Source organism: Chenopodium quinoa, unplaced genomic scaffold, assembly GCF_001683475.1.
Source record: "Chenopodium quinoa cultivar QQ74 unplaced genomic scaffold, ASM168347v1, whole genome shotgun sequence".
Taxonomy (NCBI): domain Eukaryota; kingdom Viridiplantae; phylum Streptophyta; class Magnoliopsida; order Caryophyllales; family Amaranthaceae; genus Chenopodium; species Chenopodium quinoa.
In genome coordinates this window covers 693033-720727 of record NW_018745617.1, presented here as the reverse complement: position 1 = coordinate 720727, position 27695 = coordinate 693033, and the positions used below count along the sequence as shown (strand labels likewise).

Sequence of the window (27695 nt, the reverse complement as noted above, 5' to 3'; positions counted from 1 at the left end):
GATAAATATAGCTAAATAAGTATATCAGTTACAATACTAGATAAGGGTATGCATGTTACAAGTATTAGATAAGGGTAGGTATGCTGTATTATTACACTATACCATCCAACCATGAATGGTACTAAAATAAGGACACTAATGGGTGATGTCATTTATAGGCAATGTATTAGTATTACAGAAACATAGTACACTAAATATTATGAAATTATAGTAGGGGATAATAGATTCAATATCACAAAATGTTCTTTAGGAGGAAAAACCATAACTCCCTTCCCAAACAAACAGCCATGAATGAGATTCGAGGTGGCAACCACATATTTTACCACCCTAAAGCTTTAATCTACTTTAATCCTTTGAAATCAAACACCAAACCTGAGATTGACTACAATAAAACAAAATATTATCTAAGTGACAATGAATGCTATCATGGGAACCCACACAATCCGGACGACGTAATCAAGGCTATGTTCTCTAGCAAAAATGATCGGAATGGTTTCATAGCTGGGGTCATGACGGTTGATGGGGAACAGGCTACCGTTCCACATCTTCCTTACGTCGACAATCATCCTGACATCCATCCGGGTGTTTGGGAGTTCTTCAAGTGGTGTTCAACTAAGTTGCGAGAATCTGGTTCTAGCAATTTGTTTCCACAAAATTTACTTTCAGTATTAGATCCTACTCCCGATCTCCAGGTTCACAATCCAGTGGTCTACAGTTTCCCAACTTCCCCCGCTACGCTGTTTGTGGCACCCTACACCGATTCTCTCCATGTAGTTTGAGTGGATTCCACTTGCCACTTGTTATGCTTCGGTGTTGCAAAGAGGAGAATGTACTACAAGCCACGACGTTACTTACAAGTAGATCTCCATTGTGAATGTCACCCCGACGCGGATAATGCCAAGTTGATCCCTAGAGGTACAACTGCACTGCACTGGAATGCGAGGGGTGTGGATCGTCCTTCATTCATGCACAAACTTTAGAACCTTATTCAATGAGCTCCGTCCAGTTGTGTGAGTCATTACCGAATCTCGAGTGGATCGGGAAACCCTTGTGAAACTTGTTGCTGAAATTCCAGGGAAGTATCGCGTCATGTGTACATGTCCTCATGGGTGCCCTTGTGGTGTCCCTGTTGTTTGGAACCGTCTATTTGAACCAAGTTTCACAGAAGCTACAACTCTCACCACCAACCTGTACTACAATGAGTTGTTTCAGGTTTCTTTCTATATAAGGTAATTGGTTGGTGTCCAGTTATACCAACTCAGGTAATTGTGCTACTAATACAATGACATATGCATTCTGTTGGTATACCAACTAATGTCCAACGTTACTTTATGCAGCACTATCAAGCTAAAGTTGTAACAACTCAAGTATGGACATGTGTGGATCAGTTGACTATCCACCATTCGGAACAATAAAAGGGTGTATTTTGTAAAATTTAGTAAAACAAAAATTATGCTTCTGGAATTCTGTTGTTATTGTATAATCTGATATCGGCCTAATTTTATGTATTAGTGTTGTAATTTGTATTACGGTTATTGTTGCTACTATGTGGTATCACGTTTTGTTGTAATTCTTAATTAATATGTTTGTTTGGTATGATATCATTTCACTTGGACCTATATGTTTCGTATATATTGTACACCATTAACTATTTCATTAACGTGAATTAAGTGTGTTGGTTTCCAAATCATAAACAAACCGAAACATAAGTGAATTAATTGATGTGATTAAATTCAATACAACCATCACAAGACTTACTTGTTACATGATTCAAATTCAAATGAATACAACCACAACTAATATGGTAATTAATAATGCCTCGGTATGTTAGTAATAAAAAACCTATTGTTGGTATTAATCATATACCATCACACCATATATTGGTATTTACATCATAACGTCAGTCATATGTTGGTATTTACATCATACCACATCATACCATCACACAATATATTGGTATGTGTTTTATACCATTAGACCCTATGTTGGTATTTAGGAGTGAGCTTAAATTGTATAACTACATATGAAGGCAATAAGATTGATAAAGGCAATGTAAATGGTTAATGAAACCTGAGTTACTGCATACAACTAAGTCCATCTTCCGGTCCAAAAATCCTATTTTTTTTTTTTTTTTTTGTAGTTCATACTGTCCAAGCCATAAATAGGGCACAATTACAATATGTCAGTACTATCCAATCCATAAATATGGTACAATAACAATATGTCAGTACTAACAGTACTCGACAACTTGTGAAATGAATTTGTTACAAGCATATTAAGTAATTAATCAATTACTATTCCTAAAGAAATTAGAATGAGTTTGTATGGGCGTGTTGGGGACAAAGCCAGGATTGATAAAGTGGCCACCATCCCCAAAATCCAGTTGTCCTTGGTATGCATTCTTAGTAAAGTAACCAACCGCCTCACTTTGCGGATTGATATGAATCCCACCAGCTAATACCCTTCCGTTTAACGCTGAAGGCCCCCCGCTCCCAATTCCTCCATAATATTCTTGGTTGACCTACACATATGTGGTAAATGTTTATTTGTATCATCTAATACACCAAAACCAAAACGCAAAGGTAAGACATTGAATGTATTACTTAACTAGCCGACAAATACCTGACTATTGTGAATTAAACCATTGTTATGCTTCTGTTGGAGGTGTAACATATCCCCCCTAAAATGAGAAATGGGATAATGCTGAGTAGGTAACACGTTGTTGGGGAAACAAACCCGCACGCAATACTCTTTGTTAACAACACTGATTAATGAAAATAATGAACATATGACATACATGATACACTTATTATACCCAAATCAGAAAACCTTACTTGTTGGAACTCCGCCGAATGTTGCAGGAACTCAGAGGGATGATGTTGCATAGTCCCATGATTATATTGCAAGTGATCATCATCCCCCTTGGCCTGTTTCTTCTTACCACGTCTTTGGAACCTTAGCTTTGGGCTTTTCTTCTGGGGATACAAATCGTGTTGTTCGAGGTTTGCCTTTGTTATTATTACCTCCTCGAGGTTCTGGATCTTTCACACATGTGGAACTGGGTGTGTCTAAGGAATCTGCAACGCTTGCTTTATTAACTGAGCTTGGGGTTTTGGGAGTTAGAGGTGTAGCATCTTTCACTGCCTCCACATCAACACTATGCCTTTCATCCCCACCGGAACCTTGGCCCGACCCTTCTGCCAACACACAAAGTTCATCCACCTTAATGCTCATTAGCTGAATCAAGTCCATCAAGACTTCAACAGCTTCATGTGATGCCGAACCACGCAATACGACAGGTTCAAGGGCTAACATCAACTTATCATATCTTCGAACCTCTTCTGTTTTTGAGGCATCATGGTAGGCAACTTTAACGAGAGTGTGTTTCCTACTAATATCCTTTCTCCACCTGTCTAGTATGTACATGGGAGGGACATTAGTTACTCCGCTCATGTCTAAAACCTTGATTATATATATATATATATATATATATATATATATATATATATATATATATATACACTTAAGAAAAAAAAATATATTCTTATCATCTTTGTGACATATGAAGTATTTGTTTTAGGAAAGACATATTATATATGTACGTATTATATATACGTACTACGTTTATTATAGCAAGATTATATATATTTTCTTGATCTATTTTTTTATTTTATTTTTTATTATGTAATAGATACTTTAATAATGAAATGCACATATTAAATCAACTAATGAAACCCTTTTGTCAAAAAAAAAAAAAACAACTAATTAAACTTTTGTTAATTCCTTGAATAATTCATGATGATTATATTAATCAATTAATACTCTACTATAATTAACTACGAATACTTCAATAAAACTTAACAAGACCGATGCATGCGGATTATTATGAGTGTGATTTTCTCCTGCCAAAATTTGTTGTTCCATTCAATTGATATGTATATAACATACGAAGTAACTTTTTTTATTTTATTTAATATATACAGTGTTAGTTTAAAAATATAGCTATTAAATCCTACCGTGCATGGCACGGGAGCTAACCTAGTATTAGTCTATATATGAATTGAACAAATAATACAATTAATTGATTCTAAATTTTTTGACTTTCTTCAAGTGTCACCAATATCATAATGCTTCTTTTTGAGAGAAAGTTAGTGCATTTTATTAATCATTGCTTAAGGACAAAGTGTCCATAAGTACATACGGAGCAACATCACTAGACAATGTTTTTCCCAAATTTGCTCAACCCCAAAAGGCACTAACTTCGCCAGATGATGAGCGACATAATTACCTTCGCGTTTTACATGTGACCAACTAATAAACTCAAAATGCATACTAGAAACAAGATCGAATATCATCAAGGGTTTTGTCAAAGTTGGAGTAGTAAGTAGACACAACTTGAAGTATTGAAATAATGCTTCTTAAATATATATTACTAATAAAAGAATGTTTGAGTTAATGAGAGTTGGCAAACTACAAATGCAAATCTTCTTAATGTATTACAACATGTGGTACTACTCAAAAATCAATCGCAACAATTATATTTTATCCTAAAACTAATATTCTTTAAAATTATATTTCTTTGGCTGTTATTCACGTTGGGCTTTATAATACTCCGTTGATACTTTAGCTTTACTTAGAGCCTCAGAGATCTTGAAGCTCCTTAAAACATCTAATAATAATGATAAAATAATAACTTATATTATTTTTGTACATATATTGTACATGTAAATAATATATTATTTCATATTATACATATATATTTAATTAATTATGATAACTCATTTTTAACTAATAAGCTTGTTTGTATACATCTCTTTTCATAATTTAAATTTGGTTTATAATATTGTTTCATAAATCTACAACAAGTTGATGCAAATTTATCCTAATTCCAGTGGATTGACAATAGGAATGGGAGCAATTCAGTGCGTAATATATACCGCAATAATAAACCGAAAGACCTAATATTGGCTATTTAATTTCAACATCAATGACGTCATGATGCTCTACAGGATATAAGATTTTGTACTACAAAAATTATTAATTTGATTACATGACTAAGTAATTAATAAGTTTTATTAAGTGATTGATTGGTTAATTTTTAACTTAATAGGCGATTATAGCTTCCTCACAACTTGGTGTATCGCAGAGAAGGGTCTTTCTTTGTTTCAGTTTTCAACATCATAACCCTTATTATATATGGTAGCAGTGGTTAACCCAGTGGTTTCTGATGAGCCAGTTTACCTAGGAAAGTAATATAGATTTATGCAATTTTAATTAAATTTATTTATAATAAAAAGATTAAATACAAGCTAAGTTTATCATTACATTTTTCTACAACTTGATAGAAGCAGTTTTGATCTTCGTTGGAATATACCTCGTCATTTGGGGTAAAAAAGACGATAACATGGACAGTACACTAGAAGATCAAGGGAGTTAGAGTGTAGCATAACAATCAAATAAATTCCATTTGCTATGTATTGCGGCCTTTATTTATAGCCTTATTTGTTTTGTGATTTAGATCTTCGATTATTCAGATTGCAATCGGTTAAAGCCATAATTATTTAGCTAATTATTATTTAGATCTTTAGTTATTTGGATTGTAATCAGTTAAAGCCATAACTATTTATTTAGCTAATTATGATTTAGATATCTAATTATTTGGATTGTAATCGGTTAAAGCCACAAGTATTTAGTTTTCTCAAAGAAAAAAAAAACACAAGTATTTAGTATACTACCTCCGGTCCAATTTACTCGCAACAAAGGAATATTTTATGTCTCACAAATAATACCCCTTATTTGCGAGTAAATTGGACCGGAGGTAGTATGATATATGCGACTCCCTCTGTTTCACATTAGTACCAACACTTTTCATTTTCGGTCATTTTCATATTAGTTACAACACTACTATATCCAGAAAGGACCCACCATTGTTTTATACTTTGTAATTTCTTTCTCCCACTAACCCAACTTTCACAAATATTTTATTATTTTTCTTTCGTCCAACCAACCTCACCCACACTACTTTTTTATTTTTTTATTTTATTGTTATTTCTATCACTTACTAACAATACTTTATATTATTAGCCTATAAGTATAGTCTATCATTTTTTAAAACTATGAGCCAAAAGCTACTGTTGTAAATAATGCGAAACGGAGAGAATATTATTTTGTAAAAATTAGAGTAATTACGTGCTACATACTGAATTTTATTGTAACCTCCACTTGATATTAATTAATGACATATCATAATTTCACCAAATCACTCTCCGTTTTTTAATCAGAATTTAAAGGATTTTATCATGAATTAAGCGCAAAAAGGGTAAAAGTCAAAGCAAAGTAATATGTTAAAAAATACAAGGTCATTCTTGTCAGTTTGGTAATTCGTACCCCTAATTACTTCCTTTTTACCAATTTGGAAATCTTCCAGAAAAAAATATTTTAAAATCTAATCAATATATAAAGATAATGTGATTAAATTATTTGGATAATATTTGCCATTTTGAAATAAAATGAGATGGTATGGGATAAGTTGCTGGCCCAGTTAGGTTAGGACTATGAAACTTTGATATATCATATACGGAGCATAGTGTCTTAAGGACAAGTTCACCTATGCGGCGCTTGAAATAACCGAGGTTCAATTATCACTTTGATCATATTTATGCCAACCTTCCTTTTATACGTGTCACAAGTATAAAACACAACAATGACTGAGAGATACAACACACAATTACACTAATAACATATATATCTCATTGAACACGGATTTGCGTAAAATGGAATTGTCATCAACTTTGCAACATGTCAAAATTGGCTTAAGCCAAAATGACGAAATTGTCAACATGCCAAAATTGGCTTAAGTCATCAACTTTGCATTACATTAATATGCAAATACGTTGCCAAAAAAAAATAACGCAATTAAGTACCAAAAAGAGAGAGAAGAACCACTACATGAGCATTTATTTAGGTAGGGTCGTAGACTCGTAGGGAACCCTAAAATTTACAAAATTTCACTAGAATATCTTATTACCAAAAATTACAAAATTTCATTAGAACATCTTGTTACTAATCAACTACATACTACACATAGCAAATTAAATGTTCATGTGTGTGTAAATAATATTTTTTATATATTAAAATCAAAGATCGGTCCATTTAATTTGATTCATCTATTCTAGGCTATGTTGAACTAAAAATAGAAATATTAATGCTAAAACTTAATGTTTGGTTCATTTGATCACTATAAGAATTTCCTTCTGATTTTGTGACGATGATGATGATGGATTGATAGAATAAAGAAGCTCTCATTTTTTCGTGTATCTTCATTTATTAATAAACTTACGTATTAAACTCACAGTGCTTTCACATTTTCTTTTTTGAAAATGAAAAAAAAGCAAATCAGAGGCGGATCTATAATGGGGTCAATTGACCCCATTTATTTTTGTAAAACATATAGTTGTGACAAATATTTGAAAGATAAGGAAATAATAATTTATTAAACATTGAATTATATATATATAATATAAGAAAAGTGATATAAAATTATAATTTGTTTATCAATATCAATAATTATACTTCGTATGTGTTAATAATATCTAATATAATACATGCGTAGTTCCATGTAATTTTTTAATTTATCAATAGTTATAAACTTCTAATATAATTTGTTTAATTTTAATTTAAGTTGAACCCACTTGTATAAAATGTTAGATTTGCCATTAGAGAAGATAGTGCCTAGAAATTTCACCTAATGGCCAGAACATTTGGGTTATTTAGGTTTGCTTTTGAATGATAGATAACTTAATGCAACAATTAAAATAATTTGAATTTGAAACATTTCTTTATTACTCACCAATATATATACTTGTAATGAAGCCAAAATATAAAAAGATAAAAAAAATGAAAGAGTTAGAAAGTGGTCATGATTTGAAATGAAAGAGTTCAATATTAATTTTTTTGGGGAAATTCTCTTTGATAACACTATACATTTAAGTTTTCTCGATAGTGAACTGCAAAAAAATTATTGTCTTTGATAAACTCGAATATTTTGTATTAAGACAACTATAACATTAATGATTAATCAATTAACCTATACTAAAAGCGAACCTAAGATGACATTTGTCACGATGTCATTAATAATTTTCCCTCCTTTTGCACTTTCCTTTTTTTTTTCCAAATTTTAATGACTTCCATTTTATAAGCTACAATAATACTTGTTTCTATTTTGACAACATATCTAATCCAATCATACTCAATTAATATATTTTTTAACATATATTCTATATATACTATTAATCTTTTAGTTACAAGTATACAAACATAGATTAAAAATAAGGTATTAAATATTAAGGAGTATCAATTTTTTCCTCCAAGCTCCAAGATTAATCATTTGACATTAATCGTTATGCAATGTGATTATTAAAATTAAAATAAAAACCGCTACCACTCACTATAAATACATTTTAAAAAAGTTGATTATGGAATACTAATTATTCTAAAGTAATATAAATCAACTAAATTTTCATTTAATGCCGGTCAAAGTGTGTCAACAAAAATATAAGGACGAATGTATATGAGTTCGTATACGGGTACTAACCTTTTATTTTTTTCCTTTTTTTTGAAGACATATACGGGTACTAACCTAAGCTTGTATTTTCGTTTTCATATAAAACCCAATAGTTTCTAAATTTCTATTAATAAATTATTTTTTATAAAATTCAAAACAATAACCTTTACGCATTTGGTATAAATTAAAATTCAAGTTATTTTGTCACAAATATTTTTTTTATGGATAAATTGTTAAATTAACAACCATTCTTTATTCCCCTCAAAAATAAAAATAAAAATAAATAAAAACCATTCTTTATAATTTTTATTGTAAAGTTTAATTATAACTGTGCATGGCACGGGACTTAACCTAGTTTTAACTAAATATCTAACTATAGTTAGTTTTTTTTTTTTTACATTTAAATGATTTTAAAAATAATTTTAAAGCTGATCTTAAAAAAAAATACCCTCTTCCCCAACCAGCATCCCACCACGCCGGCACCGGCGTCGACGCCTAATTTCTCCTAAAACTCTGCGCAGAGAGAAATGGAGCAAATATTTAAAAACGGAGGGAGTATTATGTAAAAAAAAAAACTATTGTATAAAGACCCGCCCCATTTATTTATTAGAAGGATCTGGTCCATTTAAAAACTGGAGCGGGTCAGGATCTGACCCAACCCATTGAATTGCTCTAATTGTCAATAACTCCTTCTGCTCCACACTCTCTCTCTCTCAGTTCTCCGGTGAAGCGCGACTCAACGTTCTCCATTGAGGCGCACTTCACGCTCTAAGCAGCTTCTAAGGTAAGTTATTGTTTCTTTATGTAATCAATTTCAATTTCATAATCTAGGGTTTATCATTTCAATTTCACAATTTAGGGTTTATCTTTCATCTAATTTTATTTAATTTAATTGTCAGTGCAGTAAGTTTAGGGTTCGAAAATCACAACTATTGGTTCTAATTATTAAGATTATGAATGATCAGAACCTGTGAATTATGTTGCTAGAAAACAAAATTATGCCTAATTTGACAATTGAGTCAAATATCCTTACAATTTTGTGTTTTTTCGAGCATTATTTGATAATTGAATCAAATGTCCCTTAACTTGTGTGATTTTTCGAGCCTTATTTGATAATTGAATCAAATATCCTAAAATTATGTGATTTTTCGAGCCTTATTTGATAATTGAATCAAATTTCCCTAAACTTATGTGATTTTTGGAGCCTTATTTGATAATTGGATCAAATTTGGTTACTCAGGATGGGCTTGGATGCAGGTAGTGGACTATTTTGTGTTTAATTAATCAGAATTTTACCGTATTATTGTTTAAGGGTTGGATATTTGGTTGGATTTCTGAATGTAACTCTGCTACGCATAATTTATATTCATTTTCCTATCGTCGTGTAGTTGGCTGGATTTTGAAATGGACGAATGGAAGGCAAAATTGTCTGATGTGGAGCAATGGAAGGCCAAATTGTCCGATGTGTTCGAACAGGGTAAGAGTTTAGTGCAGGAAGGTCTTATCCAAACACAGGAAAGTCTTATCCAAGCGAAGAAGAAGTTTGATGAGACACCAGACATAAAGCAGAAGATTAAAGAGACACCGGAACTTCAACTGTATATTGCGGCTGCTGTTGTTGTCCTAACAATATTTTTGTCATTGCTATGTAAGTTCTCAACCCAAAATATGTATACTGTTTTATTATGTATTTAGATTGTTTTACTTCTGGATCTTAAAATATATAACAACTAAGTGATTGGAAGGACAATTGTATGATATGATTTGACAATTTGAGTTCTTCCATATCTTCTAGTTGGTGTATTGTAGGCGTGTAGTTGTAAGCTAGCAAGCTGTAATTTTTCATGTAAAACAATCTTTCCAAGGAATTTCATAGGATTAGGTAGAAGGATGATCGCTAGATGCTATAACACCTTTTATTCAATTTAGAGGCTGTATAGTGCATCTCTTATCTATGAATATTACTTTGAGTTTGGATTTGGACCTACTTGATGATCGCACTGCAATAGTGGCATGTGTTGCTTCTAATGGACCTACATGATGGTGTGAATCTTGCTTGCCTGACTAGATTGCTGTAAAGTTTGCTAATTTCAGCTTTGGATTTTTGATGATGGCTTGATCTTGTATGGTTGTACCTATAGCTCTAATGTGATGCCACAGATACACCAGGGGAGTCTTGAGGCATATAATCATCACAAATCATTGCGGTGCTGTTATGATGAACTAAGGAGTGTTGCCCTCTTTCTTTCACTGAAAATGATAGGCTGGTGTGGGGGGGAGGAGGGTTCTTGGGATTACTGGTTGAGGGGCATGCAAATCAGTAATTTTTGAGAGTATGCTGCTGTGTCAGAACTCGAACTACGGTGACGTATATTTGAGAAAGGTCTTACTGTGAAAATTTGTTTCCCTGCTCCTTTAGAGATGTGGGAGATTGTAGCCAGCTTGGTGCATGGAATTCAATTCTTAGTTTTTGCAAGATACACCTTGCTCCAATTTTCCTCCCTTTGTTTCCATTGCAGAACAGAAAAAGTTCAGACTATGGACAATAGTAAATATGTGGTTTTGCATCTCGTGATAATTCCCCCCCTCCCCCCAAGTCCCCAATCCAAAGTTTTTTAAGTGTATACGTCAGTGAAAAGTAAAGTGGTGGGAAGATCTTTCTTTCTTTTGTGATATCTGAACTTCAAAGGCTTGATAAAAAAAAAGGTGATCCCTATTCAAAGACCTAGGAGGCCAAGGTTGCGAATGTCTCTTATTATTCTAGAATATGCTTTATTCTCCTATCTCTAATAAATACAAAGTAATTAAGAAGTTGTTCTTTGAAAGTTTCCTTCTGATAATACATATATTAATGGGGATTTGTACATGCTCTCAGCCCTATGTGATTTCTTTTCTGGGAGGCTTAAGTGCAACTTTGAAAATGCCTGCATATGCAGACTAATGAAGGCATGCAATATTGTCATTTTCATACCCCTTGTTAGTGAAGGATTTTTATACATAGATGAACTTTAGGATTACCTCCATTTTCATTTTCATTTAACTTTGATACAACTGTTTTCTTATGTGAACTTTTGAACAGTGTCCCTCTGTTTTGCACACCTCTCCTGTGCTGAGGGAAGAGTGAAAATCCTTGAAGTTACTCTTTAATATTACTCCGTAGTGCTCATGTAATTCTACGATCTGTGTCGCTTGAAAGGTTTTTGATCTGGACTTTATTGTTTGTTGCAGTCATAGCGTCTATCTATTTTTCTACTCTCAATTTATGTGTGGGAAAAAAGAAATGATGGATGTTAATCTCCATTTTTTTTGTTTATGTCAGTACGTCTATTCAAGCGTAAGAAGCCTAACACTATTGTGCTTGCTGGACTGACTGGGAGTGGCAAAACTGTTCTTTTCTACCAGGTGAGAAATCCTCTTGTTGCTATCATCATTGAAGCTGGCAGTAGGCCTCTTTTCACTCTAGTTTCTTTGCCCATTATGCTGGACACCATTCTATTTGACTTGCTGCCTCATTGTTCGTCAAGTTATTCTCAATGCTTATGTGAATGACGATATTGTCTTCTCTTGTTTGCCAGCTTCGAGATGGTTCTTCACATCAAGGGACTGTGACATCAATGGACCCAAATGAGGGTACTTTTGTGCTGCATTCTGAGGTCACTAAGGTACCATAATACTATGATGATTTGATTTTCACATTAAACAGAAGGATGCTGTTTTCCTTGGATTCACTTGAAGTTCCTGTTATATATATAATTGTTCCAGTGTCAAGGTTCTATAGCTTTTTATGCAACTGATCTTGTTTTTATATTTTCAGGCAAATATTTTTTAATGATGTAGTTTAAAATCAATTTGTTTAATAATTTTTGAGGTTAAGTTTTATCTTTACACAAATACACAATTACACTTGTATCCTCTTTGCCTTGTCATATAATATGGTCATGACTCTAGATGAGATTTGGATAGGAGGTGAGATAATGTGCTACATGTGTGCTGAAAGAGTTATATGAGACGACCCCTTTGCTTGCAAGGCTTGAATTAGATTTCTATATTGCTCGGCAGTTTATATACATGTCTCACGTTTTGAATTATTGCAAGTTTATACTGGCTTAGAATAAAACCATTAGAGTTTTATGGTATTTGTCATTTGAACACATGGTTGTGGAGATGTCAGCTACAGTCTTTGCCTCTTTGGGGCTATTCTGTGAGTTTGTAATCCCTTGCTATTATAGACATATGTTTCTTACCTGAGTAGGTAGTGGAAAGAAGGGTAAGCATTGGGCTTACATGTTGCTATAATGACAATGTTAAAGTACTTTTATATTGTTCTTCAAAGTTATTAATCTGTGCTATTTGTTCTGCTACACTGCCAACCTCAATTTTTTGTTTATCCAAGAAAAGGCTTGTGAGTGAAAAGTGTGATTAAATATTCTTTTCTATTTCTTGTATGGACAGAAGGGCAAAATCAAACCGGTGCATTTAGTTGATGTTCCTGGGCACTCACGGCTTCGGCCTAAGCTTGATGAGTTTGTGCCCCAGGCTGCTGGGGTTGTTTTTGTTGTTGATTCTTTGGAATTCCTGCCTAACTGTCGAGCAGCTGCTGAGTAATTGCTTTTATACTCCATTCTCTTTGCTTACCATTCCTTTCTCTTTTGAAATGATTTCTGAATTTTGACTTCTGTTTTGTTTTTAGGTACTTGTATGATATCTTAACCAAGGCTAGTGTTGTAAAGAAGAGAATTCCTGTATTGATTGTTTGCAACAAAACTGAGAAAGTGACTGCACATTCGAAAGATTTTATTCGCAAGCAACTGGAGAAAGAAATGTGAGTTCATTTTTTTTTGTCTTATGTTGCAAAATCTAATCTTTCCCCCATTCCCTCTAGACAGCAATAGGATGAATTTATTCAAAAGGTACTAAATAGATGGCTAATTACTTTGTAGAATTACGTCTACCAATCGTCCTTTGAGCCATGCCGCTCTTTAACATGTTTGCTATGAATTTAAAAATGCTGTCTCAAAATCTAACTTGTTATTGCTTCATGATGCTTCTACTCAAGTCACCCTGAAATCATTTATTGTTTTTACTGTTTAAATGTTTAATTCCTCCCCCCCCCCCCCCCCCTAGATTGAACCATTCCATCACTTAATTTGAAAGTAGAAATTCTCTTAGTGTTGTATTTGGCCACCTCTCCTTGTCTTTTCCTGAAGTCTAGAGGGTATCCTACTATCCTCAAGTGTTTGTATTCTGTCTTTGTTGCCTTCAGAAAAAGATAAGCATTGGATACTTAAAATTAATCATGCTTTCTCTAACTCTCAGTGACAAATTGCGTACTTCAAGAACGGTGATATCAGATGCCGATATTACAAGTGAATTCACTCTTGGAGAATCTGGGCAACCATTTGCGTTCACTCAGTGCCATAATAAAGTAACCCTTGCTGAAGCCTCAGGTCTCACAGGTGATATCTCACAGGTTGAGGAGTTCATCAGAGAGCATGTAAAACCTTGATTACTTTTTTTTTTTTTTTTTTTTTTTTATTGAAGATATACTTTTTCATCGCTTTTTCTTAATTTAGGGGTTACCATCTTTTGGCAAGTAAATTGTGTAGAACTTGGGAAAGACAACCCTGAGCATTAAAAATCTTTTGATTATGAATTTGTGTAGAACTTTTGAAAGATGAAACCCAGAGCTATTACATCAGAAGAATGTAGGAACTTCAATTGTCTCATTTGTTTCATTTTTTTTTTTTTTTTTCCTGCTCTTCTTCTCAAACTTTTAGGTTTTCGAGTCAGAGAGCTGCTGCTTCCAAGCAGTAATGTTGGATCTACTATTCTACTGCGGTTGCTTGTTAACATGCTTCAGTTGTTCTGAGCATATAACTTCGAGACTTTGTCATTGCATCTGCAGTTTGCATTTTATTCATTTTGTTTCATGATTTGCTATTTAAATTTCATTTTAAAATATATTTTTCCTGACTAACCACTCTGGAAAAACAATAAGCGAACATGGACTCTGAAGTTGAATTATATGTTTCGATGTAGCCAGTTGCACTGCGCTAAACTTTTTAATTCATACGGAGTATATTTGAATCAGCAGAGCTAAATACTACCTCCATTAATGGTTATTTGCGACTTTGGAGTATTATTTGTAAGATATAAAATATTTCAAAGTTACAAATAACCATTAAAGGAGGTAGTAAACAAATAATAGTGACACATCAAAAGCCTAAGAAATTATGTACAGTTTGAAACCCAAAATGTGCCAATGCTTTCAAAGCTACAAATACATTCAGAATATGATGTGTCACTTGAAGGGTTTTTTTTTTTTTTTTTTTTTGGGACAAAGGGAACAAAAAAACAACAAACTAAAACATAAAATAAAGTAACTCCCTAAGCCTGGCAGCTCCGGCCAACAAATGAGCATCATCAACCATAGACCTTGACACCTTACGAACATGTGAAGTCTGAAAGGAGGACAAAATCCCCCGGATATCCTGAACCAACCAAATAATCGAAATGTCTGCAGAAACCTGACCCGTAAGAAGCCGAGGAATAATGGAACAATCAGTAAACGAAACGATACTCAAGAAATTTCGCTGAAGGGCCTGCCTAAGACCCCAAAGACACGCAAGCAATTCAGAATGAAGTGCCGAAGAAGCCATACCAGCCCTAGCACCACCCCAGCACCACCCCCCAAAATCTGAAAGGAGTGAGAATCCACAAAACACCATCCTGCACCGGCATTACAAGAAACTTCATCCCAAACACTAGGGATGGCAACGGGTCGGATCTGGACCGGGTCTGGATGGACCCGGATCCAGATCCGTTTTCCAACCTTAGATCCAGATCCGTCCCGGATCCGTCGGGTCTGGATAATGAAGACCCAGATTCATATCCGACGGATCCAACGGATCCGGGTCTGGATTCGGGTCCAAAACGGGTCCTGCACATTTTGCCTACTTTTTTTAAACAAATGTAAAGAAATACGCATTTCAACCGAGTTCAATACGTAAATTACGTAAATTAGAGTTATACAGCTAAAAATACCAAGTAAAACACATTTTGTCTTTGTAAAAATAAAATTCCAAACATTAAAAAAAAAAAGTACGATGTTAACCCACAAAATCAACCCAAACAAAGATAAGAAAGAGAACATCACAAATTAACCCACAAAATAACTTGTAAGAAACATCAAAAACAAATGAACTACTACTATCTTACTTTAAAAACAAAAAAAAAAAAAAACAAAAGATGAAAACTAGACAAAGGACCATAAGACTTATTGATGATCTGAACGAAGTCATGAACTCACCAGCCTGCTTCTTTGCTTTCAACTCCGTATGTTTCATAGATCTGCTTCAGGAGAACGTTTGCCGCCGCCATTGGAGGTCGCGCGCCGATTTGACAGGGAGTACGGGGTGAAGAGGTGGAGGATGGAAACTAGAGAGAGAAAGTTAGGGTTTGTAAAATTGTATGAATCTCTTTGGTTGGACGGAAAGTTGTGAGTTTGTGAGTATTGTGACCATTACTAATTTCAGCTTTTTTTTTTCCAATATATATATATATATATATATATATATATATATATATATATATATATATATATATATATATATATATATATATATATATATATATATATATATATTGTAAAACGGATCCACGGATCCGGGTCCGGGTCCAAGGGTTAGACCCAAACCCAGATCCGCTTTTTTCAGCAAGACCCGGATCCGACCCGGATCCGTCGGGTCCAAAATTTGAGGACCCAGATCCGTAAAAAACGGATCTGGATCCACGGATCCGGGTCGGGTTCAGATCCACTGCCATCCCTACCAAGCACCATCAAAAAGCATAATAACATCATGAGGAAGGAGCATAATAACATCCGTTGTATTGATGCTTTAAGCATGAGGAAGGAGCTATATAAGTGTCTATGTACAGAAGGAATAAATTGTATGTTGGTGCCTTTGTGCACTTAAGGTGTTTTTAACATCGAGGGATAGGATTTTTGGCGCATTATGCGTTTAAGGTGTCTTTGACACTGAGGTAGAATTAAAAAGGGTTCAACATTAAATAATATGTGGTAACTAATTATTCAAGAATTAAATTGGTATGTTTGGTCGATTGAATAATTATTGTTGATTGATTTATTATGCTTTGAGAGTCATCACCAAGTCCAATAACATGTAAATAACGTAATGTGAAAGAGATTACGCACCAAAACTCTTGGAACGTATAGACCTTGAGTATGAACAATGGGGGGAGTTATGGGGTTTTATATTTAACCATAACTTCTAATGGAGTACAGGACGCTGTACATTCCTTTTTATTTATTATTATGCGCAGGAATTCCGCCACCTTTGAGTGGTTTTGTCGCTGGCACGGTTAGCTCTCGTGTCAGTTAACCTCAAATTTATTTGGGGGAGGTTAGGAGGTGGAAACCCGTTCGATGCGTAATCAACGCAAAATGAATTAATTAGTGTCTAGTCATTGTGTCTTGTTGATTGGTGTGTATGCTTGTGAACAGGTGCAATGAGGTAAGTGTGTGTTGATAGGTGAAAGCATGTTAGTGTGGCTAATTTACGCTTATGTACTCAGCTTTGCTGATTGTGTGTGTTTGTGTATTTGGCCATGTCTTTACCTTGGCCCTATGATGACCCATTTCTAATGGAGATTAGTGGAAACAAGTAGAGATAAACTTTTCAGGTATTGAAGCATGATCATGATGGGGCATGAGAGAAGAGTGAATCTTACTAGTTTTCATTAGGTTACAAGGTGTTTTATGCTTTATTTATTTATGACTTATTTTATGTGGACTAACACAAAGGTTTGGTTTTGGAACGGTTTTTGAATAAGGGCCTTTAATGGTTCCAAGTTGTAGTTTGATTTTATTTGACTTTATTTGTTTGGTTTTAAACTTTATTTTCGTTTGGTTGACTTTTGAGTTGACTTGCTTAATCGGTTTTTAATTTTGAGTCTTCCGCTGTGTATATTTGATAATTGCCTTAGCCGTTTTCACGGTGGCGGTAATGTCTTAGTTATTCCTAAATCGTGTTTTTAAAAGAGTAGAATGGGTATTTACAAGAAAGGAATTTCTAGGGTGTTACACTATCACACCATTCATGAACAAGCATCAGAGTGGAAGTAGGTGAATAAACTGCAGAGCGAAACCTAAAATTATTCCGAGTCAACCAGATAGCCCAACAAACTGCAAAAATACGATCCAAATCCAACCAATTCTTGGCCGCAGCCAAACTGGAAAGATTCCCATGCTACCGAACCCCACAACATACGGGCAAAGGAGCAATCCCACCACAAATGTTCCAATGTTTCCGAAGAATTATGACAAAAAACACAAGTAGCAGAAATTGGGATCCCCTTACAAACTAGAAGTGCCGCTGTAGGAAGGGCATTATGTAATATTTTCCAGGCCAACATCTTCCATTTTGGCAGAATAGGTAAACCCCATAGCCGTTTCCACCAAGGGGAATCTATGGCCTCTGAAGAAGAGGGAAAATAGTGAAACAGTAAATTAGAATACGCAGATTTGGTGGAGAAAGATCCATCGCGAGTATATTTCCAATATACAGAATCATCAATCTGCTGAGAAGGCCTTTCCAAGGCAAGAATCGCTGAAGCAACCAACGGAGGAAATAAATGTCTTATTAAATTAGCATTTCAAGCCCCCGAATTAGGAGAAATCAGCTCAGACACCAACAAAGGTCGTTCCCTCGGAGGAACGCAATCCTTTTGGTAAAGAGTATTAAATCGTTTCACTATGGAGACTCCTCTGTTTTTAACTAAGTGTTCTACTTTGACCAATTCACTTGTTAATGCAAAACTTTGACTATAATATTTTTAATTATTAATAAGAAAAATTGTCCAAAACTATCCACTAAATAAGTTATTTTGTCAATAACTACCAGCTTAAAATTTTTATACAAAAAATGTACCTAAACTTAAAAAATTTGAGGACTTTTAGCGAGTGGGGCCCGCTCATACTTTGTACTAAAAAACATCAGCCCAAAATGACAAATTTGCCCAAAGCTTCATTAACTTTGCCAACTATCTTTTCTTCCTTACGTCAACTCACTCTCTATTTCCTCGACTTTTCTTTCATTGGACCATAGGAAGAATCTTACTCATTCATCAACATTATCTTTCTCCCTCATTTCTTTTCCTTCAATCTCTTTCCTACGCAACAAACACATTCAATAAACCTCCTCCAATCTCGAATTAGTACTTGTCCATGGTGTCACCATTTTGTGAGGAATTCCACAGTATCATTTGCTTGAGCTAACTGAAAAAAAGAGTTTGACATGTTGCAATTGAAAAATTTCACACAATTAAGAAGCCATAAAGAATATTTTCGTAGCCCTAATTTATCTAATTATAATAAAAATCAACAAATTTCCCCAATTTGAAAAACCCCCTATTTCTATTTCGACAAAGAACTCTAATTTTGTAGTTATTAAGCCCTATTCATAATTAATAAAATAAAGAAGCGTTACATACTTGTGAATTCAAACGACAAATACATTCTCCTTCTTCAACCGGTGATTTTCTAAAATTTTGAGTCTTTTTGGTGGAATGTTTGCAAAAAGGATGAAGGAAAATTGGCTGATTTACCGAAATTTGTTGTTTAAAAAGGAAAAAGGGTAATATTACTCAAACTTTTTAAATTTAGTTGATAGTTTTTTTGATAAATTTTTTAAGCGAGTAGTTGTTAACAAAATGAACTATTCAGTGGGTAGTTTCTTATATTTTTTTTTTTTGAAAAGTTTCTGATAAATTTTCCTTATTAATAAGTATAAATTATAAAAGTTTAATTGAAAATTATTTATTGAGATAATTCTAATAAGTACTTAATTTAAATGTTTATATTTAATCTTATATACATCCTCAATTTTTTTTTAATTTTTTTTTTTTATTATTGCACCATATAAGTTGGCAAAATAATTTTGGTAGTGAGAAACAAGAAGAGATAGAAAGGTAAAAATACAATAGTGTCCATATGATGTTAAGATAAAGTAAAGAATAAGTGTGAAGAAGTAAGGGTATGTTGGATATTTGCAATATAAATAGAATTTTTTTTTTTCCTAAAATAAAAATAGTGCAATATTTGTAAAACTTCATTGAAAGGCAAGTGGTGCTTAAAAAATAAAGAACATAGGAAGTAGTATAAAAGAAGAAAAATCAAATAGGGATAGAGTAGGTCATGAACATCTCCTTGATTTTGTATAAAATGTTATTTTCGTATATATATAAACAATTTTTATTAGATATATTAGTTGACTTTATTTTTATAGAAATGCAATACCAGTTTGTGACAAGGGTCTTCTGGTTGGACTCATATACTCGTATATTTTTGTAAATTATTCATTCTTATTGTGTTTTGCTATATGTCTCTAGTTAATAAATTTTAACATGGTTTTTAAACTTGTATATTATTTTTTATAAAAACTTTATGTGATATATATATATATATATATATATATATATATATATATATATATATATATATAATCTAAACCCCCTTAGTTTTAAAATTCAGATTCCGCTACTAAGTATAAAACACAAAAATAGTTAAAGTCATGCATGTGAATTGTCAAACTTAAATTGGGGCACTTAAATAAAATAGAGAGAATACTCCAAAAATAGAGTAGCCAAAATTTGAATGTTTCTTAACCATTTGAAAAAAAAGAAAAAAAAAAAAGAAAAATTAAATGTGTAGACACCCATTTGTGTCTCCCCAAAACCAAACCCAGTGATGAATCCTTTCATGTCGAACCATAATCGAATGAGGTGAAAGTGTGAAAAGTCTAGTGTTGCGGTTAGTTTTTGTTAAAATTCTTTCTTTCTGTTTTCGAAAACCCACTCTATTTTATGAAAACGTCCATTCCAGTTTAGTTTGGTCCATGATAAGGGTCCAATAATGGTGTAGTTGGATGGGGCTTGCAAAGACCTTTCCAACGATATATTATAAGCCCAATTCCGATGAATAATGAGGAAGTTATGGCCAAAATACTAAACTGGGCCCAAACCGGATTTTGCCTACGACCCAATGATCATGAGGAGGGTCCAAAGGTTTAATCTTATTCCTAAACTAATTAGGATTGATTAGAATCTTCTATAAGTTTCTAAAATATCTTAATTATCCTTTTTTGAAAAGATAAGATTAAGGAATTTGATTTAAATATAAACTTTCCTTTTTTTTATAAAACTTTCCTTTTTTAAAGTCCTAATTCTATTCGGATTTAAACATGTTCAAAGACAGTCAGATATTATTTTTGTGCCTCATATTTTTTATCCAAATTTTATATGGTTGGATAGATCTTGAAATTATCTTTCCAATGATATATTATAATAATAATTCCGAGCAATAACGGAAAATATATGAATAAGATATCAAACTCTATCCAAAACTGACACCGTCTCACTATTTCGTTTATATCTTTTATTCTACAACATATTTTAATCTGATTCTAATTGGGTTAGAAAGTAGACTTCAAGATCTTTCCAACAACATCTTATTCATCTTATTCCGATTCTTGGATCAAAAGATATGATAAAAAAAAAATCCGCAAAAACTGCTGTCTACGAGTTTTATTTCGATTCGAATTTGGATTCTTTTCTTAATTCTTCGACCCTCTTTTTTCCTATAAATAGAGGCCATATCTCCCCTTTTTCAATCATCAACTCTCATCAAGATTTTCTTGATTATTCTCTCTCTCTTTTCTAAACTAGCCTTTTCTCAAATAAATAATTCCGCATTCGCAAGATCTAGAAACACCTAGCCATATTCGAAGTTGCCTTCGCCCTAGACGTGAAAGGTTTTAATTTCTTAGGGTTTGGTCCCAAATCTCTCTTTCAATTATTTAATTTAATTGTTTTGATTATTATTTTTCCTTGAAGTTACTAACGTGTGTATTTTGTTATTAGAAAGAGGTACGAGGCATCCAAGTAAGTACTTTAATTGATTAATTGATATTATGATGTAGAAATAATGTTTATATTGTTATTATGATATTCCTAGTATCATGTCTAGGTTAATTTTAATATCAAATATGATTGCTATGATGCCTTTTATTCTCTTCCTAATATTTATGATTGTTAGTATCATGTTAGGGCTAAAGATTTGATTTTTACTGCTTAGTGACATGCTAGGGTTTGTTATTAATCTTGTTAGTATCATGTTTAGGATCTTGCTGTGCTTTAACATGATTATGATGATTATGATTATGATTAGTAATATTATTATTAATGATGTTGATTATTTATTATGTTGCTTGATATATATTATATATTGTTATTGCTTGATCACCTTTTATTGCAGGTTAAAGGGAATTGGTATTTGCAACCACGCTTAATAAGATAATTAATAATCTTGTTAGGTTAATTGTGATTATAATTCAAGTGATCGCCAATAATAGATTTGTTTGTGCATTAATATTCAACCAACATAGATAAACAGGTTTAGGGTTAATCCTATTGATTGTATGTTAGTCAGGAAGCGCACATGAATACGAGCAGAATAAAGTAGAGGCCTATTATTAGGGCAGGTTCAATCTCTTTTAGGTTGGATTTGTACCATCATCCCCGAACCCTTATTTGGTTCATGACCTTATGGAGTTGGCGATCTCTTGGATCGTTAAGGGGTGTAACCTTCACCTCGTGAACGGTTTACAAGTTCCTTAAAAACTTGTTGGCGACTCTTTTGCTCTATCTTCTTCCCTTTTAGACGCCACCGTACTTTAGTGTATGATCACAGTGGGGTTCAAGCTAGTGGGATTTTAAAGGTTTGCAATTATTCCCTACAAAATGTATTTTAAATAAGTAATTTTATTCATTTTTTATCATTAAATAAATAAAATTTTTAGTATCAAAAGGTATCATCCAATCATTTTACTTGGTGTCAACTATATTTTGTTAATTTTTTAGTCAACACAAATGCAACTTATTTTTGTGGGTGTTGAATACAACTTTTTTTTATTTTTTTTTTTATTTTTAATTTGAAATCAGATTCAACTTGACTCAACGACTCGTTGCTATAATATATTTATATCATTTTGACGACAGATCTATAATATTGGCGCCAAAATGTGTTACGGAAATATTTTTATGGGACATGAATCGTAACCAAGATTTAAAGCGAAATTATTAATCAAATTAGTCATCACCATCGAAATCAATTTTGTTTGATTTTCGTTTTACTCTTTCAATTTTTTCCTTCTTCATTATCTCTTAAACATTGTTAATAGTAAAAATACTTCTTTGTGAATCACTACAAATTATCTTCACTTTTGGTGATTATACGACTAAAACTTAATATAATGAAAGGAATAATTTGTTATATTATAAATAATTTTAATATAATTTGTTGCATTTCATATTTTACTAACAAATTTAATTCAATTATAATATGTATGGATGCATTATGAAAGTTCAAATTTGTGTATTTATTTTCAAAAAAATACATTATATTTTATAATGAAATATTTTAAAATAAAAAACATAGAACATATATGAAGATCATATAAGTATGGTGGCCAAAGATTTGCACAGAAAATTCAAACTCAAATTATCATTTTATGATCAATTTGAGCCAATTTAATTGTAATTTTAACATCAAAAGAAAAACCAAATGTAATCCCCGTAATTTTGTGAAATTTAAAATTATATTTTAACATATTTATGTGAATATTCAATTATGATTATTTATTTACAATATTTATTTTATATAAGCAAATAAATTTAATGTTTATAAAGTTAATAAAATTATTTTATTAAATTATTTCTCTACCCATATTTTCAATCATTATGCAAGTTCAACCCACTTTGTTTATAATATTGTAGCCTATTTTAGAATAAAAAACCTTAAATTTTTATTCTAGCCCAACTCTTTAATTTAACTCTTGCTTAAACTTACAAACCAAGCTCATATTAAACCCCCCAAAAAACCCACAAACTTACTCTCCATTTCACGTGAAAACAGAAAAAAAAAGAGAAAACCCCTCACTTCTCTTCCTCCTCTTCAAGGCACTCACACAACAAAAAAAAAAAAAAAAAAAAAAAAAAAAATTCAAAGCTGCCAGCACCGCCACCTGCCTCTAGCCAGACGCACCACCTCCGACAACCTCTGCTCGCCGCCGACCACCCTACACCATCAGGCAGCTGCCCCCTGCAGTTCGCCCTTCTTCCTCCCTTTTCTTCACTTCTCTTTGTTTTGTTATTTTGATTTAAAGTTTCAATCTTTAATTAAAATTTTGTTCTAAATTATATTATTATAGTTTGATAACATGTTTAGATTATAAAAGATTATAAATTTATGAGTTTTAGCATGTTTAATTTATTATATAAATTTCAGATTATATATGTTGTATAATTTAGGGTTTAAACATTGTTTTTTCATGTTTTAGGGCTTGAAAACGTGCTAATCAAGTTATCAATTTATACTATGTTTAAATTACATCATTTGAATATATATAAATTTTTCAGATTACTAAAGTTTTGATTTTTATGAGCAAGTTATGTGAATTTCATGTTTTTAATGCTTCTAAGCCTATAAAATAATTATTGTGGGTATTTTATGATTAGAAAGCTTTGAACTTTAAATTACAACCTCAAGGATTTGTATACTTTTATTTTGAAGCCTCTAATTACATTGAATTGGTATATTTTGGGTATTTAACACACTAACTTGTTATATAATAATAATTCAAGTAATGATGCTTATGGGATTATTTTATATACTTAAACTAAATTTTCAGATTAATTTACGTACTTTAAAGCTGCTGGAATTAAATGTTATACACTATATTTTCATAATTTTAACATATAAACTTATAGTTGGGATGTTGTACTATTAATATTGACTAATGGGAACAATTTAAAGGCTTTATTTTGATGGTTTGAGAGGTTTTAAAGTAGTTTAGTATTGCTGTAAATTTAATTGCTTGGGTATTGATTGAATTATTGTTGTTTGGTTTAGGAGAGGACTTCATAAAAGGTGATTTCTAGTTAGTAAAGTGGCATACCAATTCGTTTACTCGAGGTACGTACAAGTTACGAAACCTTGCTCTTAGGTGCATGTTTAAGGACGGATCGAGAACTTAGCATCATGTATACGGATGACTGGGTTAAATTGTTTGGTTATACATTGTGAATTTCATATGATGTGCACTATTCTATATTGCAAGTATTGTTTATGCTCTAATTATGCAAGGTGCGCTTAGAGGCAAAGATATGTGATTGGTGAAATGATTTATTTATTACTCATTCATGATTATTGAAATAGAATGAGTAAAGGAAGAATTCAAGTCTTATAAGACGAGGTTAAGGTTTTTGGGGTGTCTTATGCACTCAAGGTGTTTATACACCGAGGTAGTAAAGGAATAAATAATAAATATTGCTTGTCACTAATAAATCAAGAATTGAAATTGGAAAGTTGTTTTACTTGATTGAATTGATAATGGATTGATTGTATTGTTTTCATACGAGTCATCACTAAGTCTAAACTTGTAAATCACGTAAAGTGCAAGATGGATGAGCAATAAAACTCTAGATTGGTTCACATCTAGAGTAATGACAATCAGGGGTTTGGACACACGGGGTATTAGCCGTGCACTTTTCTCGAGGCCATCTAATCTACGAGTCTCTTATTTCAAATATTTTTCAAAACTAGGAGTTAGGTGAGATCTCATACTAACTACGGTCACGGAGTCGCGCCCGTGGTCGTTGGATGTTTATTGATGTTTCCGAAAGGAGGCATGGGGGTTTTTCTTTTATTGATGTTCCAAACGGAGCATGGGTTGGACAACCTTGTCTATTGCTTAATCCAATGAATAATATAAAATGAGTTAACTACTATCAACTAGTGAAGTCTTAATAAAATTGATAGTTGAGTCGTGTGTTGAGTATATAATTTAATGATGCGTGATGATTGATTATTAGTAGCATGTTAGGGATTTCTTATTTTATTTCGTAGCTTGTATATACTCAGCGTTGCGGATTGCGTGCTTTTGTGTGCCTTTCTTTGGTCATGGCTTTCGCCTTCCAATGACCCTGTGACGATCCAATTTTTACACTTGTAATATTGGGGCTCAGATTAACCACAGGTTCTTACACATGCAACATTCACATTAGGGTTGTGGGATTTTGAGTGGAGAGTTGGTTATTGTCCGCGGTTTATTTTTTTTGCAAGTTTGAATTTATTCTAACTCAGTTTTATTCTACACTACTTCTTCTGGTTTGAATTTATTTGAACTCCAGTTTTATTTACTTACTACTTTTGATAGGTTTTGAATAAGGACCATAATGGTTCCAACTTGTAACACTTAATTATGGTTTTATTCGTTGGTTTTGAAATTTACTTTTAACTGATTTAGTTTTTTCACTGCTAATTTTTTATATAGCCTTAACGTTTGAACACGTGGCGGTAGCACATCAGTAATTCTCTTGGATTTTTTTCAGGGTACTTACAGGTTTGAAGAGAGAATTATTGGGGTGTTACAACAAATGTATCTTTTTTGATGTGACAAGATGAAAAAAAAATGACTGAAAATTTGACCAATGTGACAAGGTAAATAGATGATACCTTTTTTTTTTAATAACTTTCTTCCAATTTATCTTTCGTGATTTATGGAAACTAACTATTTTCCTTCGAATTTTCCACCCTAAATTATTTTCCAATTTATATATATATATATATATATATATATATATATATATATATATATATATATATATATATATATATATATATATATATATATATATATATAGGGGAGAGATCCGGTAAGAACCCCTTCTTATATAAGAACCCTAGTTATATAAGAACCAATCTCAACCGTAGGATTAGATTGGGATGAGCGGTCAGGATTAAAACAAAATAAAAAACCATCTTTCCTCAAAAAACACACAACCCTAACTTTCTCTCTCTTCGATTATCGTAGTAGTTCATGACTTTCTCTCTCCTCAAACTCCTAAAAATCTCCATAGAAGCTGCAATTTGAAGGATTTTCAACATTTTTCCTTTATTTTTTTTGCATAAATTCAACATCAAGGATCATAAAACAAGTCAAATTGTTCAATAAAAGTACAAATTTTGGCGATAAAGCCCTAGATTTCGCAATTTTCAAATTCAGGTACATATTCCTTCGATTTCGTTAGATATTTATTGCTTATGTGCATTATATGTTCGAAAACATTGTTTTCGTCTATACATTGTTTTGGATATGTTATTTTGTTCTTCAATTTCAGTAGATTTTTTTGCAATTTCGTTAGATTTTTTTGATATTTTCATTGTGGACAGAGAAGGCGGCAGAGGATCAACGAGAAAATGAAAGCACTGCAAAAATTGATTCCCAACTCCAATAAGGTGCTACTAAATCTACTTATAATTATTAATTATTTTTCCATTTTATCAATGTTTTTTACTACAATATTTTTTTTTTATGGCAGACGGAAAAGGCTTCAATGTTGGATGAAGCTATCGAATATTTAAAACAGCTTCAGCTACAAGTTCAGGTGTGTTATCTTACAAAATTTGATGATTGTATATTTTATGCAGAGGATTGAAATACAAGTACAATGTATTTCCTGTCGTCACTTAGTTTAATTGATTAGCATTATTATACTTCGTATCAATGTTCTAAATTACATGTTCGATTATGTTCATGATCATGTTCTAAATTTAAGTGTCGTATGTTCTAAATTTAGGTGTTGTATGTTGTAAAGATGTTATGGGCTGGGTGCGGTATGCAGAGGAAGTTCAGGGGAGATCCTTTGGTGTGCTGCGTTCCAAAGCTTAGAAAAGTGGGAATCGAGGGTGGGGGAAGCCAAGACTGTTTTCTAGGGGCTGCATATGGGGAAGGAGACTGACATGAGGCGTTTGGTGTTGGAGAGCAATTGTCTAAGTGTTATCGAGGCACTCCGCAACAAGTCAGAGACTCAGAGGTGTTGAGTTCCTTGCATTTGGTTTTAGATGATACTCCCTCGTTCCTCCACTTTTCATTTTCGGCCGTATTAGAGTATTAAAATAGATTAAGTAATTAAAAATCGGATGAAATATTAAAATTTTATGTTTAGAATTCTGATTTTGATGCTTAGATTGGTCTTTTGTGAAAAAACGTGG

General features: G+C 32.6%; 2 protein-coding genes and 2 long non-coding RNA genes across 6 annotated transcripts; 2 read left to right on the top strand and 2 right to left on the bottom strand.

The window, feature by feature from the left end:
* Positions 1 to 2287: 2287 nt before the first annotated feature.
* LOC110716654 lies at positions 2288 to 3453 on the bottom strand. Its single transcript, XM_021895301.1, has 3 exons — positions 2942 to 3453; positions 2623 to 2680; positions 2288 to 2521 (listed from the first exon to the last, which is right to left on the bottom strand). The coding sequence occupies exons 1-3, from the start codon at positions 3451 to 3453 to the stop codon at positions 2288 to 2290; spliced, it is 804 nt and encodes a 267-aa protein (XP_021750993.1).
* A 5744-nt stretch (positions 3454 to 9197) lies between these two features.
* LOC110716567 (signal recognition particle receptor subunit beta-like) lies at positions 9198 to 14289 on the top strand. Its single transcript, XM_021895194.1, has 7 exons — positions 9198 to 9347; positions 9952 to 10211; positions 11883 to 11965; positions 12139 to 12225; positions 13016 to 13164; positions 13254 to 13385; positions 13880 to 14289. The coding sequence occupies exons 2-7, from the start codon at positions 9968 to 9970 to the stop codon at positions 14067 to 14069; spliced, it is 885 nt and encodes a 294-aa protein (XP_021750886.1). The 5' UTR covers positions 9198 to 9347; positions 9952 to 9967; the 3' UTR covers positions 14070 to 14289.
* Positions 14290 to 14783: 494 nt separating this feature from the next.
* Positions 14784 to 16114, bottom strand: LOC110716568. Of its 2 annotated transcripts, none has more exons than XR_002510514.1 (2): positions 15873 to 16114; positions 14784 to 15516 (listed from the first exon to the last, which is right to left on the bottom strand). It is a non-coding gene; the product is annotated as an uncharacterized LOC110716568 (long non-coding RNA). The 2 variants fall into 2 exon arrangements; XR_002510513.1 differs by having other exon boundaries at positions 14784 to 15503.
* A 10242-nt stretch (positions 16115 to 26356) lies between these two features.
* On the top strand, positions 26357 to 27197 carry LOC110716642. 2 transcript variants are annotated; one of them, XR_002510545.1, is made up of 2 exons: positions 26357 to 26706; positions 26879 to 27197. It is a non-coding gene; the product is annotated as an uncharacterized LOC110716642 (long non-coding RNA). The 2 variants fall into 2 exon arrangements; XR_002510544.1 differs by having other exon boundaries at positions 26874 to 27197.
* The last annotated feature ends 498 nt before the right edge of the window (positions 27198 to 27695 follow it).